At 45.9% G+C, this 14,477-nt stretch overlaps 1 protein-coding gene across 9 annotated transcripts in view; it reads left to right on the forward strand.

Moving 5' to 3' along the window:
• Positions 1-14,477, forward strand: part of SLC25A25 (solute carrier family 25 member 25) — a 48,972-nt gene that overhangs the window by 9,127 nt on the left and 25,368 nt on the right. The window contains exon 1 of one of the 9 annotated variants that reach the window (XM_087943831.1): positions 7,212-7,778. The exons of 6 other annotated variants lie outside the window; for them this stretch is intronic. In XM_087943831.1, the coding sequence (XP_087799957.1) occupies positions 7,539-7,778 (240 nt within the window). In that variant the 5' untranslated portion in view covers positions 7,212-7,538. Of the gene's footprint in view, positions 1-7,211; positions 7,779-14,477 lie in introns of those variants that run through there. 2 more of the 9 variants (XM_087943833.1, XM_087943828.1) reach the window with 2 other exon arrangements.

Here is a 14,477-nt window from a genome sequence, read left to right on the forward strand (position 1 = left end):
TTTCATGTTGCGTGCAAGCAGAACGTTAGAGCAACACACAGGAAGTCCCACCGGGTGTCTTGGGACAGCTCAGAATTTGGCAGAATTATTTTCATGTTGCGTGCAAGCAGAACGTTTTGTCCCGTTTTACGACTTTTCCTGCCACGGTTGTTCAGCGAATCACTGCGGTTCGTAAGTCGGTAAGCCAAGTTGTTAAATGAACCTGGCTCCCCCCCCCCCCCCCCGACTTCTGCTTGCTAGGAAAAGGTCGCCAAAGGGGGGGGGAAATCACATGACCTTGGGGACCGTCGTAAGTATGAACCCGTTGTCAGTTTTGATCACGTGATCGTGGGGAGGACGCCAAATTTGTGAGTGTGAAAGACGGTCCCAGGTTCTGTTTTTCAGCGCCAGTGTAAACTTTGAACGGTCACTAAATGAACTGTTGTAAGTCAAGGACTGCTTATAATAAGAGAGACAGAGAAACATCCATGATAAAAATGTTGAATCTGGTATTTCATCTTTTAGTTACACATGGGGCACTTTGGAATATTACGGGCCCTTGAGAGAAATCTTCTATCTATATAAAAGGCGAAAGACCACTGAGGGGTCATCACAAAATCTCCAGAACCGTAAAGCCTACAAACTTGAAATTTGGCACATATGTTCCTCTTGGTTTCTAGGGGCTCATAAGAAAGGATTCTTCGAAATCGGAGCATTAGTATTTCCTATATTATTATTATTATTAACACGCTCTGATGCTAAGGAGTTCTACTCCCCCTCCCCACCTGGAAAGAAATCTCTTCCAAATGCAAAACAAAAGCAGAGGAGAGGAGTTTCAGTTTCAATTTTAGTTTCATAGCACCAAGCAGCTTTAGTACAGAACAGTGGAGCTAAGCCACGCCCAGGCTCCTTGCTGTCTCCTTCTTCTTGCTCACAGAGCAAATACTGTTTCAGTTTCCAAACAGCCCTCAACTCTCACACACTGACAGGACGCTAGCCAGATTAATACCGATGGATGCTGGTAGGCAGAGGCAGAATTCCCCCCCACCCCCCGCCTTATTTTTCTTCCCAAAAACTAAGCCCAACCACATAGTTTCGCAGCGAAGCACGGGCATCGAGCTAGTGTCTAAATATTTCACAATTATGTCAATGGTCGTTGCAAACCTGCACCGGTCACGAGAGCCAAGTTTTATATTTCTGGTCTGCAGCTCCAACCTTTGGACCTTAAAACAAGAGCAGAGGCATTCATTTGTCTTGGCAGCTTGCGTTGGCAGTTGCGTTGTTTCCAGAATTGTCTAGACAAACCAGAGGGACTGGTGTGTACCCTCTTGTACCCCAGTGAACTGCTTGGGAAAAAAAAATTCTCCTATCGAGGCTGCTTCGTTCTGCTTCAGTTGCAGGCTCCACCCATATACAGGTAGTCCTTGACTTCCAACAGTTCACTTAGTGAGCGTTCAAAGTTACAAGATCCCCTTGCCGATGGGATCAAAATTCAGACGCTTGGCCACCGGCTCACATCTACGACGGTTCACAGTGTCACGCGATCCCCATTTTGTGACCTTCTGACAAGTAAAATCCATGGGGGGTGGGGTGGGGACAGATTCACTTAACAACTGGGTGACTTAATTTAACCACTGCAGCGGTTCGCTTGACAGATGTGGCTAGGAAAGTCGTAAAACGGGGCAAAACTCCCTTAACAAATGTTTCCCTTAACAGCCGGGTTAGTAACTTATCAACTGCAGTGATTCATGTAACGACGGAGGCAGGAATGGTCGTAAACCAGGGCAAAACTCACTTAACAAATGCCTCCCTTAAGAGCTGGGTTAGTACTTATCAACTGCAGTGATTCATTTAACAACGGAGGCAAGAATGGTCATAAAATGGGGCAAAATTCACAAATGTTTCACTTAACAATACAAATTTGGGGCTCCCCTGTGATCGTAAGCCGAGGACTACCTGTATGAAGGAGTACTCTAGGTTCCTGTTGGTGCCCACCAGAGTAATAATAGATTTTTTGGGATCCATTGGCCACGTTGTGCATTGATCTTCATGAGCATTGGGACAGTTTCCATTATGAAAGGAAACCTGCTTTTTTCCATTCTGATTTTAGTCCATCAGGATTATTTCCTGATTATTTCCTGTTGTTCTCTTATGTTTCCATATGGCCAGGCGATACTTTTGAATCCTTTTTGGTGTTTTGTTTGCATGGAAAGTGATACTTTCCTCGTTTTGTTTTGTGACTAAAGCTACATAGTAAAGGATACAGATCCAAGAGAAGGTTGTGTTGCTTTGGGGACAAGTTAACACAATGGAAGTATTGTGAGGGATGGGTGCCATTTTAGAAAGCTCGACCAAAAATAAATATATTAAAGAGAGTCCACATCCATTTTGTGTCGCATTTGCTTGGCCTAAGGTTGATTCTTCAGGAGCTCCTCTTTGCCTTCATCTGTGTCAGAAGAAGCCACAAATTACAAACCTTCAACCCACAGCAATTAAAACAGGTGTAAACTAGGTCATTGTACTGTAGCTCAGGTAAAAAGGATGTGCAATAAATAGGATTAAAACTAAGTGACATTCAGCTAGCATTGAGCCATGTTGACAGCATTTTCTTGCCCCGGCATGAGGCCTTCCTCCCTACATGATGAAGGACATTGTATGCATTGTAGCATAAATGATGAGATGGATTATTATTCTCCACATTCACACAACCTGTGTTCTACTGGGAAAACCCATTTTTTAAAGATTGTCCTTTGATCTTCCTATCCTGGTGTGCAGGGAATAGGGGTGAATAGAGTAGAATAGAAAGAGAATTAGAATTAAATGAGAATAGAATTAGAAAAGATTAGAATAGAATAGAAGTAATAGTAGAGTAGAAAGAATAGAATAGAAATTACAACCCACCTGCCTTCAATTGAGGACCTGTATACTACAGAAGTCCAAAAGAGGGCTGTGAAAACATTTACAGACCCCTCACACCCCAGACATAAACTGTTCCAACTCCTTCCCTCAAAACGACGCTATAGAGCCCTGCACACCAGAACAACGAGACAAAGGACAGTTTTTTCCCAAACGCCATCCCTCTGCTAAACAAATAATTCCCTCAACACTGTCCAACTATTTACAAAGTGTACACTACTATTACTGGTAATCTTCTCACCACTCCTTATTACCCATCTCCTCCCACTTGACTGTTTCCTAGTATAATTTGATTGTTGATTGTACCCTATGACTATCATTAAGTGTTGTACGTTATGATTCTTGATTCTTAACGAGTGTACCTTTTATGTATACTGAGAGTATTTGCACCAAGATAAATTCCTTGTGTGTCCAATCACACTCGGCCAATAAAGAATTCTATTCTATTCTATTCTATTCTATTCTATTCTATTCTATTCTATTCTATTCTATTAACAGAGTTGGAAGGGATCTTGGAGGTCTTCTAGTCCAACCCCCTGCCTAGACAGGAAATCCTACCTATACCATTTCAGACAAAGAGTTATGCAATATCTTTTTAAAACCTCCAGTGTTGGAGCATTCACAACTTCTGAAGGCAACTTGTCCCACTGATTAATTGTTATGTCAGGAAATTTCTCCTTAATTCCAGGTTCCTCCTCTCCTTGATGAGTTTCCACCAATGGCTTCTTGTCCTGCCCTCAAGTGCTTTGGAGAATAGCCTGACTCCCCCTTCTTTTGTGGCAACCCCTGAGATATCAGAACATTGCTATCATGTCTCCCCTAGTCCTTCTTTTCATTAGACTAGACATACCCAATTCCAGCAACAGTTATTTATATGTTTTAGCCTCCAGTCCCCTAATCCTCTTTGTTGCTCTTCTCTACACTCTTTCTAGAATCTCAACATCTTCTTTACATCGTGGTGACCAAAACTGGAGGCAGCCTTCCAAGTGTGGCCTTACCAAGGCCTTATAAAGTGGTCTTAACACTTCCCATGATCTTGATTCCATGCCTCTGTTGATGCAGCCTAGGACAGTGTTGGCTTTTTTTGGCAGCTGCTGCACACTTTCTTCTTCTCCATCTCCCCCATGTCTTTGTGAATGGGTCGTTCCTCTACCACCATCTTCTTGCATGGTGGGACAGGGTTGGCATTTCCATCTTGAGTTGAAAGACAGCCTCAGCTCTCCGATGTACGGTCAGGAACAGCCGTGACGGCTGCCCACTTGTGTCATGCTGGAAATTCACAACGTCAACCAGATGTTGAAAGGGAACAGTGCCCCAGAGGAACTTCCTGCTTGAATTTTTAAAATTCAGCTCACTCTTTCCTTGCTTCTCCGTCCAAGCTGACCAATGTGTGAAAACTCAGAAATCCCACGTTTGCCAATTTCCCCGTTTGACATTCAAGAACGTGGAGCCCACCCCCCTGAGCTCAACTGTCGCTTTTTAAAAGTTTCTCCATGCTGCCTTTTTAAAAAACGTTCTCACTTGCCTAATGGAGTGGAGGGACCATCTGTATGCTTTTAACAGATTTTAACAGAGTTGGAAGGGACCTTGTAGGTCATCTAGTTCAACACCCCCACCCAAGCAAAGAGACCCTGTACCACTTTCGACAAATTCCAGTGATGAAGCTCCCACAACTTCTGTTCCACGGGTTGATGGCTCTCACAGTCAGAAAATGTCTCCTTATTTCCAGGTGGAATCTCTCCTTGTTCAGTTTCCATCCATTGTTCCTTCTCTGGCCTTTGGGTGCTCTGGAAAATAGCTTGAGCCCTTCTAAGTATTGGAAGATGCTATCCTGTCTCCCCTGGTCCTTCTCTACCCTAGACCAGCCAGGCCCAGTTCCTGCAACCGTTCATCGTATGTTTTATCCTCCAGTCCCCTCATCCTCCTGGTTGCTCTTCTCTGCCCTTTTTCTAGAGCCTCAACATTTTTTTTTATAGTGCGGCGACCAAAAACGGATGCAGTATTCCAGGTGTGACGTTGGGCAGGAGGGAATATAAGAAATCTAACTGGCTAGCCTTCCTTTGAGGGTGGATGTGTCATGAAAGAAAAATGTTCTAAATGAGGGCAGAAAGAGAGAACTCTTGTGGAACAAGTTTGCTTTGATCATAGTGCCCAGCTCGTCATGTCAACCTTAGGATGCAATCCTTAAAAGGACTTGCAATCCTTATTACTTTCCACCGGAGATAGCAAAAGGATACGCCCACCTGATGGTTTTGGCAGGAAAGTTTTACAAATAACACCTGGACCTAAAAGGAGGAGGAAATAGAACTCTTCAGCCTTGCTTTTTTTACACCCGTTCCGGAGATATGTGTCTCTTCTTTTCAGCCAGCCCTGGTATCTTATTCCTGACAATATTTCCAGTATTGTGTTCCTCTGGACTTTGCATTTTCCATTCTCTCTTTTTTTTCTTCCCCTACTTGGTCTACTTCTCTCGCCACCCTATAAAAAGGATGTTGAGACTCTGGAAAGAGTGCAGAGAAGAGCAACCAAGAGGATTGGGGGACTGGAGGCTAAGACACAGGAAGAACAGTTGCAGGAACTGGGTATGTCTAGTTTGATGAAAAGAAGGACTAGGGGAGACATGATAGGAGCCTTCCAATATCTCAGGGGGCTGCCCCAAAGAAGAGGCAGTCAAGCTATTCTCCAAAGCACCCGAAGGCAGGACAAGAAGCAATGGGTGGAAACTAATCAAGGAGAGAAGCAACTTAGAACTAAGGAGAAATTTCTTGACAGTTAGAACAATTAACCAGTGGAACAACTTGCCACCAGAAATTGTGGGTGCTCCAATGCTGGGAGTTTGTAAGAAGAGATTGGACAGCCAGTTATCTGAAATGGTCTAGGGTCTCCTTTTTGAGCTGGGGACTGGACTAGAAGACCTCCAAGATCCCTTCCAACTCTGTTATTCTCTTACTCTCTGGGAGTGTTGTGCCAAAGAATCTTTCGCTCTGTTACTTATTCTGGGAACGGAAGGACGAAACCGGTCAGAGAAGTCAGCTCCTTCCTTTGATGATAACAGATAACAGATAATCAGAGTTGGAAGGGACCTTGTAGGTCATCTAGTCCAGCCCACCCGCCCCTGCCCAAGCGGGAGACCCTCCACTCTTTCTGACAAATGGCAGTCCAATCTCTTCCCGAACGTCTCAAGGGATGACGGTCCCACAACTTCAGAGGGCACTTTCTCTTCCGTGGGTTGATGGTTCTCCCTGTCCAGAAAGTTGATTGATTACGAACAGAGGAGTCTGTTTCGACTTAAGACAGGCCTGGCCAGGTTAAACTCCTCATAAAGGGCAACAGAAGGTGGAATCCTTGGTTTTGCTGGCCTGGCCCCACACCAGACGCGCCAGGGGGCAGCTCCGTGGGCCTTATCATGTTAAAAGCAGAAACATCCCAGAGAGGAGAGACTATCTAATCTGTCCCTTCGCATGCCCAGACTGCCTTTCGAATTCTGCCTCTTGAGCCGACCTACAATTCCCTCCCCCACCCTCCGCCCCCCCCCCCCAGGATCCCGGTCTGGTTTGGCCTTTTATTCATTTTGAAAGGGGAGGAGGAAACAAGCTATAATTGAAATGTTGCTTTATAATCTGCTGAAAACAGAGGCAGTAAAGTGGGGGTGGGAAAGGAGAAATACTTCCGCTTCCTGGATTCCCGTCTGGGTAGGATAAGGCTCTGAGAAAGTGGCATATTTATTTATTTGTTTGTTTATTTGCCAATTAAGGAGAATATTTGTAGCTCTGGGTTTGAACCTGAGGGTTCCTTGAGTGGTTTTCTTGCAGATGTTTCTCCGTAAGATCATCCAGAGCTTTTTTTTTTTTTTTTTTTTAATTTATTTGGCAAGAAGGAAAAAAAACAAACTGAAAATGTTGCGAGGATGCAAAAATAATGGGACTTTTCTTTTTTTCCTCCGTGCATTTTGGGATTGACCGCTCCTCTCTCAACTCACCCTCCCCACCATCCCCGGGGGTGGGGGGGTGGGGCGTGTAGCCTCCAAGACCGAGGTCGCCCTCTTGCCCCCCCCCCTTCCGTCTGGCAAGCCCGAAAAAATGTCCAGTCACAGGCTCCCCTGATTGGCCCGAGGCATCTGGTTTGAATAATGAACCTGTTAGTGTTGGGAGCGTCGATTGGCCAGGCCCTGCTGCAGTGAGAATGCAGGATGGATCATCGGGGTGGGGTGGGGGCTGCTGCTTGTACCCTCCTGCTCCTTTAGACGTGCATTGTATGGGTGGAGGGGGGGAGGGGGTGGGAGGAGACGCTTCCCCGGCTAATCCTGCAGCTGGCAAAGAGCGCGGAGCTCCATCCTTCTGGCCACGAGGAGAGGCTTCTGCGCAGGGTTCCTGCGGCAGCCCAGCATCATCCCTCTCTCTTCCTCTCTCTCCTTGAATGAGCTACTTGTGAGTCCAGGCACGATAGCGTTGCCAGCGTTTTCAAAGGCAGGCAGGCGGGCACTGCGACTGCAACATGAGTCTCTGGCAAGGCTGGGTGTGAAGCTTCCCGTTTGCAGGACCGATTCCTCCTCCTCCTCCTCTTTCTTCGAGCTTATCCTGCCGGCGGCGAGCATCCTTCCCCGGCCGGCCGAGTGAGCCTCTCCCATCGCCTGGGATTAAGGGATGCTGCCGTCGCTCTGGCGTCTCTTCTCTTCCCTCTTTCTAAGGGCTGGGTGTCAGGGCCCTGCCGGCGCCCCGGAGGATGCGGCCAAGGAAGAAGCCCCACTTCCCAGCCCTGGGGACCAAGCGCCAAAGATGCCCAGAAAGTTGCACGCCAACAGCAACAGCAACAAAGAGGCCGACCCCTCCGAAAGGAGGCCGACCATCCTCCTGGTGGTTGGGCCTGCCGAGCATTTCACAGAGGTAAATGGTTCGATGCAGACGTCTTCCCCCCCACCCCCCCACGCGACTTAGTTACAAGAGGGTGGGGCAAGGGGCGGGGGGGGGGGCTTCAGAGAAGCTGCTTGGGGAATGGGAGCCTTGGTGACACTTGAGAAACACACACACACACACACACACACACACACACACAAAGAAGTTTCAGTCGGCCTGATGCAACTCTTGCATCCGAATGATTCTCACTCCATCTGCAATTCTTGAATTGCTCCACTTATCCACTGATAGACTTCCAGGCTGACAACATAAGTGGAGGTTTTCAATGATCGCTCTCGGCCGGGGGGGTGGGTGGGTGGGTGGGGTTTGCCTTCACTTAAGGCTCTTGTGGCGTTGTGGGTGAGGTCCCCTCAGAGCACGTAGATCTCTCCCTGGTCTCCAGTCGCGTTTGTCGCAAGGAAAGCCGAGGATCCTGTGTTCCAAGGAGCGAAAAGGATTTTCAGTTAGGGAAATAATTGCAGCCTCAGAGCAGCTCCGCTTTTGTGCTGTGGTCAGTATGCAGTTGGTGCCTGCAGGAGGGCGGTGAGCCTTGGAAAAGCTGCCTTGGTTCCTTTATGCAAGAGAACCACATAGAACTTAAAAACAAAAAACAAAATTCTCCCATTTGTTGTTGTTCGTTGCCAAGTCGTTTCCGACCCATCGTGGCCCCGTGGACAAGGTTCCTCCAGGCCTCCCTGTCCTCTACCATCCTCTGGAGTCTGTTGAAGCTCACGCCAACTGCTTCAGGGACTCCATCCAGCCCCCTCCTTCTCTGCCGTCCCCTTCTTTTACCCAGCATTAGGCTCTTCCCTAGGGAGTCCTTCCCTCTCATTAGGTGGCCAAAGTATTTGAGTTTCATACTTCTCGCGTTAGATACGTAAAAAGCGAAGGGAGCCTCTCTGTCTACTAACAAACTCAAAAGTTTGTCTTGGTTTTTCCCATTTGGAAGCCAGATCCGGCCACTCGGTACAAGCGAACAGTGAACACGTGACCTTTTTTTGCATGTTACATGCAAAAAAATAAAATAAGATTTGCTGGATTAAAATTTAAATACGCCAGAAAGGAGGTGGATCATGGGGAGAGTGAACTTGTAGGACACGTAGAACTTTTAGGAAGGAGGTGGGCGGGAGAGGTTTAAAAAAAAAATGAGAAAAGAGAATGTGCTGAAACTTCTCAACAATTTATAGGAAGGATGAAGAGATAGATAAGAACGGGGGAAGAGACAAGGTGTGCTTAATTAAAAAGGGAGGATTTATGTACCTCTTCAGTTATTTCTCCCCTACAAATGTACAAGAAAGAAAATAGCTAATCGGCGCTGTGCCTCTGGATCGCTTCTTTTAATCCTGGGGACACATCTGGATGTAGGTTTCATTTGTGCATCATCTAGGACAAATAACAGCCGTCATATTTTAGGCACCCACCGAAATAAATGCAGGTGTAGAATGCGGTCCGAAAAAGCTTAGCCTTTCCCTCCCAAAATTTCCAGCCTTGTATAACAAGGCTACCTGAGTTTCAAGAATGGCGGCAAACTGGTTTTTTAGATGTTCATTTGGCTGGATAAGGATCTTCAGAATTACAAATGAAGGCGATGAGGAGGATAATAGCAGAGGGAAAATGTCAAAGAATGGTGTCAAGTTGCCGAGCATTTATCAAGGTTCTTGAAAGCTTGAATATTTATTTTGAAATCTCTTTAAGGCAAAGGTTGGGCCAGGAAGAAAGAAATTAATTATCTCTTAGATCGGTTACACAGAACATGCTGAAAAGATGGAGTATCTTAAGCTGCGGCTTGGGACTAGCAAAGACAGAACCTGGTTAATGGTTTCTAAGGTTGCAATACTCCCTTGTGAACCGAGGTTAAAAATTTTCCACCTCTGTGCGGTTAATCTGCGAGCTTTCCTTAGCATCTTTCCTTCTTTATCAGGGACCTAACAACCTTGTCAACATTCAGGGTTGTTCTTTATCTTTGTGCAATGCAAATATGCAAAGTCTAAAAACGGAGAGGCAGTTTTTAAATGGGGTCTCAGGTAGGTAGGAGTGTGAAGTCAGGAACTGTCAAAACAAAACAAAAAAACACCCGAGAGCGTTTGGGTTGCTGTTACGATGAAGACGAGTTCTTGAAACTTTGGGGGGTGTTAGAAAAACAGCCCTCTAGAAATGGCCTTGCTTCTTAATCTAGTCCTCCAGACCTCTTTCAGTTTTGGCACCCCCTAATTCTCTATGTGGCCTGACTGGTGCAGGAGTATCTGAAATCCAGGGGCGTGTCACATTGGGAAGGACCTTTTGTGCAAGATTACATACAATTCCCGTGTTCTTCTGTCACTCCATTGATTCAAAGGCCTGCTGAATGCCGCTTTTTCAGACTGAAACATTTCTATCCTGTTGCTTCTTGTTCTTTGGGTACAGGGTGCACTTGCTCTGAATTCGAACACCCTAAAATGGCACAAAACCGGGGGACGTTGTTGCTTCATATGTTGCTGGACAACTTTCCCATCAACTTTTGTCCCCAGCTTTGGTTTGTGGACAAGAAGGTTGGTCTAGACCAAGGGGTGCTCAACCTTGGTAATTTTTAAGACCCATGGACTTCGACTCCCAGAATTCCTCAGGCTGGCTGGGGAATTCTGGGAGTTGAAAATCCACAGGTCTTAAAAGCGGACAAGATTTTGACACTTCTGGTCTGGAAGGAGACACTAACAGGATTCCTTCCTTTTAAGTGTTTCCTCTTGATCTAAAATCCTGGGATGTCCCAAACTCTGCAAGGAGAAAAAGCTTGTTCAGCAGTTCTCGAACACGTTCCTGGCACCCGGTAAAAATCTTCTTCTTTTTACTTCCCCAAGTCTTAAAAACCTCATGATTGCATCACAATTTGAGTCTAGGGTTTGTTTGTTTTTTGTTTTTTTGGATGCTACTTCACTCGCTGCTTTTTACACTGCATTTGAAAATTTAATTTAAATTCTTTAAATTTGGTCCCTGCTTTAGTCATCTCATGAAAGGAGTTCCAAAAGAAGGCAGCACCCTTCTTCGGCCCCATCTCTTTCTCTTTTTATGCTGCGGTCATCAGGAATGGACAATCCCAGTTCAATTCACGTGTCATAAAATTGCTTCACCTTTTTGGAACAGAGGTGAGGTTTGTTGAGCAAGAAGGAAACGTTCAACTCTCTCTCTCTCTCTCTCTCTCTCTCTCTTTTTTTGGCTTGCCTGCCTGAACTGCAGCATCTGTTGATTTCAAGAGCCTTTTGTTTGCTTTCTTATTCTGCAAAAAAAAAACAAAAAACCAAGCACCCCACACACAACCTGGACCCTGCCCGGATTAGTAGATCTGTTTGCGGAGATGCTTCAGCCACTCAGGAACAAACACAATTAATCTTGTGCATTCAGAACAGTTCCATAGTCCAGTTGGAGGTGATTTTGTTGACTCTCTCCCTCGAGCCAACTGGGGCGACTCATTTCTATATAACAAGACTTGCTTCCCTTCCCTCTCCTCCTCCCAATTTGGTGAAATATTAATGGGCATGTGTTGAATCGCTGCAGATCACCCCAGTTTTAAAGAGAGAGATTAAGTTTTTTTTCTCTCCTTGCTGTTCCGTCCTGCCAGGTTTTTAACACCTGGGCAGGAAAAGCCAAAGGTGCAAGCACAGATTAGGCGAAACCTGGTTTCAAACACAGTAACTGGGAGAGGGACCTTGAACATGAGCCAGGTGTGTGCAAGCAGCAGCCAAAAAGGCAAACACAATCCTTGGTTGTGGAAACAAGAGGCACAGAATCAAAATCACGTGAAGTGTTAGTACCGCTTGATAAAGCTTTAGTAAGGCCACACCTGGAGTACCACATCCAGCTTTGGTCACCACGTTACAAAAAAAAAGTTGTTGAGACTTTGGCAAAAGTGCAAAGAAGAGCAACTCAGATGATTAAAGGCCTGGAGACTAAAAGATATGAAGAACGGTTGCAGGATTTGGGTCTGGCTAGTCTGAAGAAAAGAAGAATTAAGGGGTGACAAGATAGCAGCATTCCAGGATTTGAGGGGCTGCCACAAAGAAGAAGGGGGGTCAACTTATTTTCTAAGGCCCCCGAAGGCCAGACGAGAAATAATGGATGGAAACTGACCAAGGAGAGATTCAACCTGGAAATGAGGAGGAATTTCCTAACAGACCAATTAACCAGCGGAACTGCTTGCCATAAGAAGTTGTGGGTGGCTCCCATCCCTGGAGGTTTTTAAGAAGAGACTGGACAGCCCCCTGTCTGAAACGGTGTAGGGTCTCCTGCCTGGGCAGGGGGCTGGACTAGAAGACCTCCAAGGTCCCATCCAGCTCGATTCTGATTCTGAGCCTTGATCTGAAGACGCTGTTTGTTTAACTGGGGGGGAGATAATAGAATCCTTGAACATCTGTCCCTCCATCCCTTTCCCCCAGGGGCATCAGCTCTCTGTAACAGCTCCTTGTCTCCCTGGGAAAATTCATCCGTTCCCTGGGAAATGAATCACGAGACACTTTTCAGGAGATAGGAAAGGCAACTTCTGTTGGACAGCCTGTATCATTTCAATAGAAATAGGTCGTCTCCCTTCCACGGGAGACATTTTCCTGTATTAATGGGTACATTCATATTCCCAAATGTTGGTAAAATCATTTTAAAGTGGTGAGCCAGTTCAGAATTCACATCAAAAATGAGGTTCAGTGTCCTTTTTTTTCAAAAGGCAGCTGGACTCTGTTTTTCCTTGAAGACTTTTTGCTTCTCATCCAAGAAGCTTCTTCGGTTCTTCAGAAGGCAACTGGACTCTTTCCTTGAAGATGTCTCACTTCTCATCCAAGAAGCTTCTTCAGTTCTTTAAAAGGCAGCTGGACTTTGTTTTTCTTGAAGATGTTTCGCTTCTCATCCAAGAAGCTTCTTCGGTTCTTCAGAAGGCAACTGGACTTTGTTTTTCTTGAAGATGTTTCGCTTCTCATCCAAGAAGCTTCTTCGGTTCTTCAGAAGGCAACTGGACTTTGTTTTTCTTGAAGATGTTTCGCTTCTCATCCAAGAAGCTTATTCGGTTCTTCAGAAGGCAACTGGAGTTTGTTCTTCCTTGAAAACGTTTCGCTTCTCATCCAAGAAGCTTCTTCAGTTCTTCAGAAGACAACTGAACTTGTTTTTTTTCCTTGAAGACCTTTCCCTTCTGATCCAAGAAGCTCCTTCAGTTCTTCAGAAGGCAACTGGACTCTTTTTCCTTGAAGACGTTTCGGATGACTTGGGAATCTCCCGGGACGTGAGTTCATGTGATTCCTCAGTCAATTTTCAGCTTGATTAGGTCCAAATGGGGGTCACATTTGTTCAAATCTTAAGATTGCTTCAGAACTGGGATTCTGGAGAAAGTCTAGGTTTAAATCTGAATTAGCAACCAGTTGTGATTTCTAGTAAGTTCTGCTTTGACAAAGGAGGTATTGGTTGTAGGACCGGTGAGTAAGGCCAAAAGTGCTGGACTAGTTAAATGTTGGCACACTTCAATGGAAATGATGGCAGTTTGGGTCTAGCAGACCAACTTCTTGTTGTCTAGAATGGACGAGTCCTAAAGTAAAGCTCACTGCATCCCCATCTTCTTTAGCCCAAGCTTCGTAGATGACACCCTGGTTAGACAAGCTGTCCGAACTTTGGTGTGTTGGACGTGGAAGTTGAATTCAGCCAACGTCAAGGCAGCCTTGGACAAAACAGTGACTGTCGTTTCTTCTCGCAGGGATGCAAACCGAGGACAAGTAGCGCTGTGTGTGCCTGTTGATAAGTGCTGATTGTTGGAGAATGGAGAGTCTGTGGAATTGCAATTTAACACTTCACAAAAGCAACTTTTCAAGAGAGGGTTTTTGTTCCCTGAATCGTTTTCGTTCCTTGACTGCAGAATGCTTTTCTCCTTGGCTAAGTGCCACTGCCTTTGCAGACTTCTGTTTTCTAGCTGACGGTTAGTCCCATTTCGTCACCACTTCATAACCTTTTGTTACCTAGCTGGAATCATTTTGACAGGCTGGGGCTTGGGTGCTTCTTGCTTCGATGGCTCTTCCATCTTCCCATTTTTGCAAAGTTTGAATTTCCACAGCATGGATCTTATGGGCCAATAGCCAAACAAGCCCATGCCTTTTCAGCCAGCAAAATATTGGTTTCCTTCCTTCCTTCCTTCCTTCCTTCCTTCCTTCCTTCCTTCCTTCCTTCCTTCCTTCCTTCCTTCCTTCCTTCCTCAATCTCATCTCCTTCCTTCCTTCCTTCCTTCCTTCCTTCCTTCCTTCCTTCCTTCCTTCCTTCCTTCCTCAATCTCATTCTTTCCTTCCTCAATCTCCTTCCTTCCTTCCTTCCTTCCTTCCTTCCTTCCTTCCTTCCTTCCTTCCTTCCTTCCTTCCTTCCTTCCTTCCTTCCTTCCTCAATCTCATCTCCTTCCTTCCTTCCTTCCTCAATCTCATCTTCCTTCCTTCCTTCCTTCCTTCCTTCCTTCCTTCCTTCCTTCCTTCCTTCCTTCCTTCCTTCCTTCCTTCCTTCCTTCCTTCCTTCCTTCAATCTCATCTCCTTCCTTCCTTCCTTCCTTCCTTCCTTCCTTCCTTCCTTCCTTCCTTCCTCCTCCCTCCCTCCCTCCCTCCCTCCCTCCCTCCCTCCCTCCCTCCCTAACCAGTGGAACGACTTGGCCTCCAGAGGTTTTTAAGAAAAGGTTGGGCAACCTTTTGACTCAAATGGTATCAGGTT

Source organism: Notechis scutatus, chromosome 15 (assembly GCF_049901735.1).
Source record: "Notechis scutatus isolate UNSWTSFEM ecotype Mainland chromosome 15, rNotScu1.2, whole genome shotgun sequence".
In the NCBI taxonomy this organism is placed as follows: Eukaryota; Metazoa; Chordata; class Lepidosauria; order Squamata; family Elapidae; genus Notechis; species Notechis scutatus.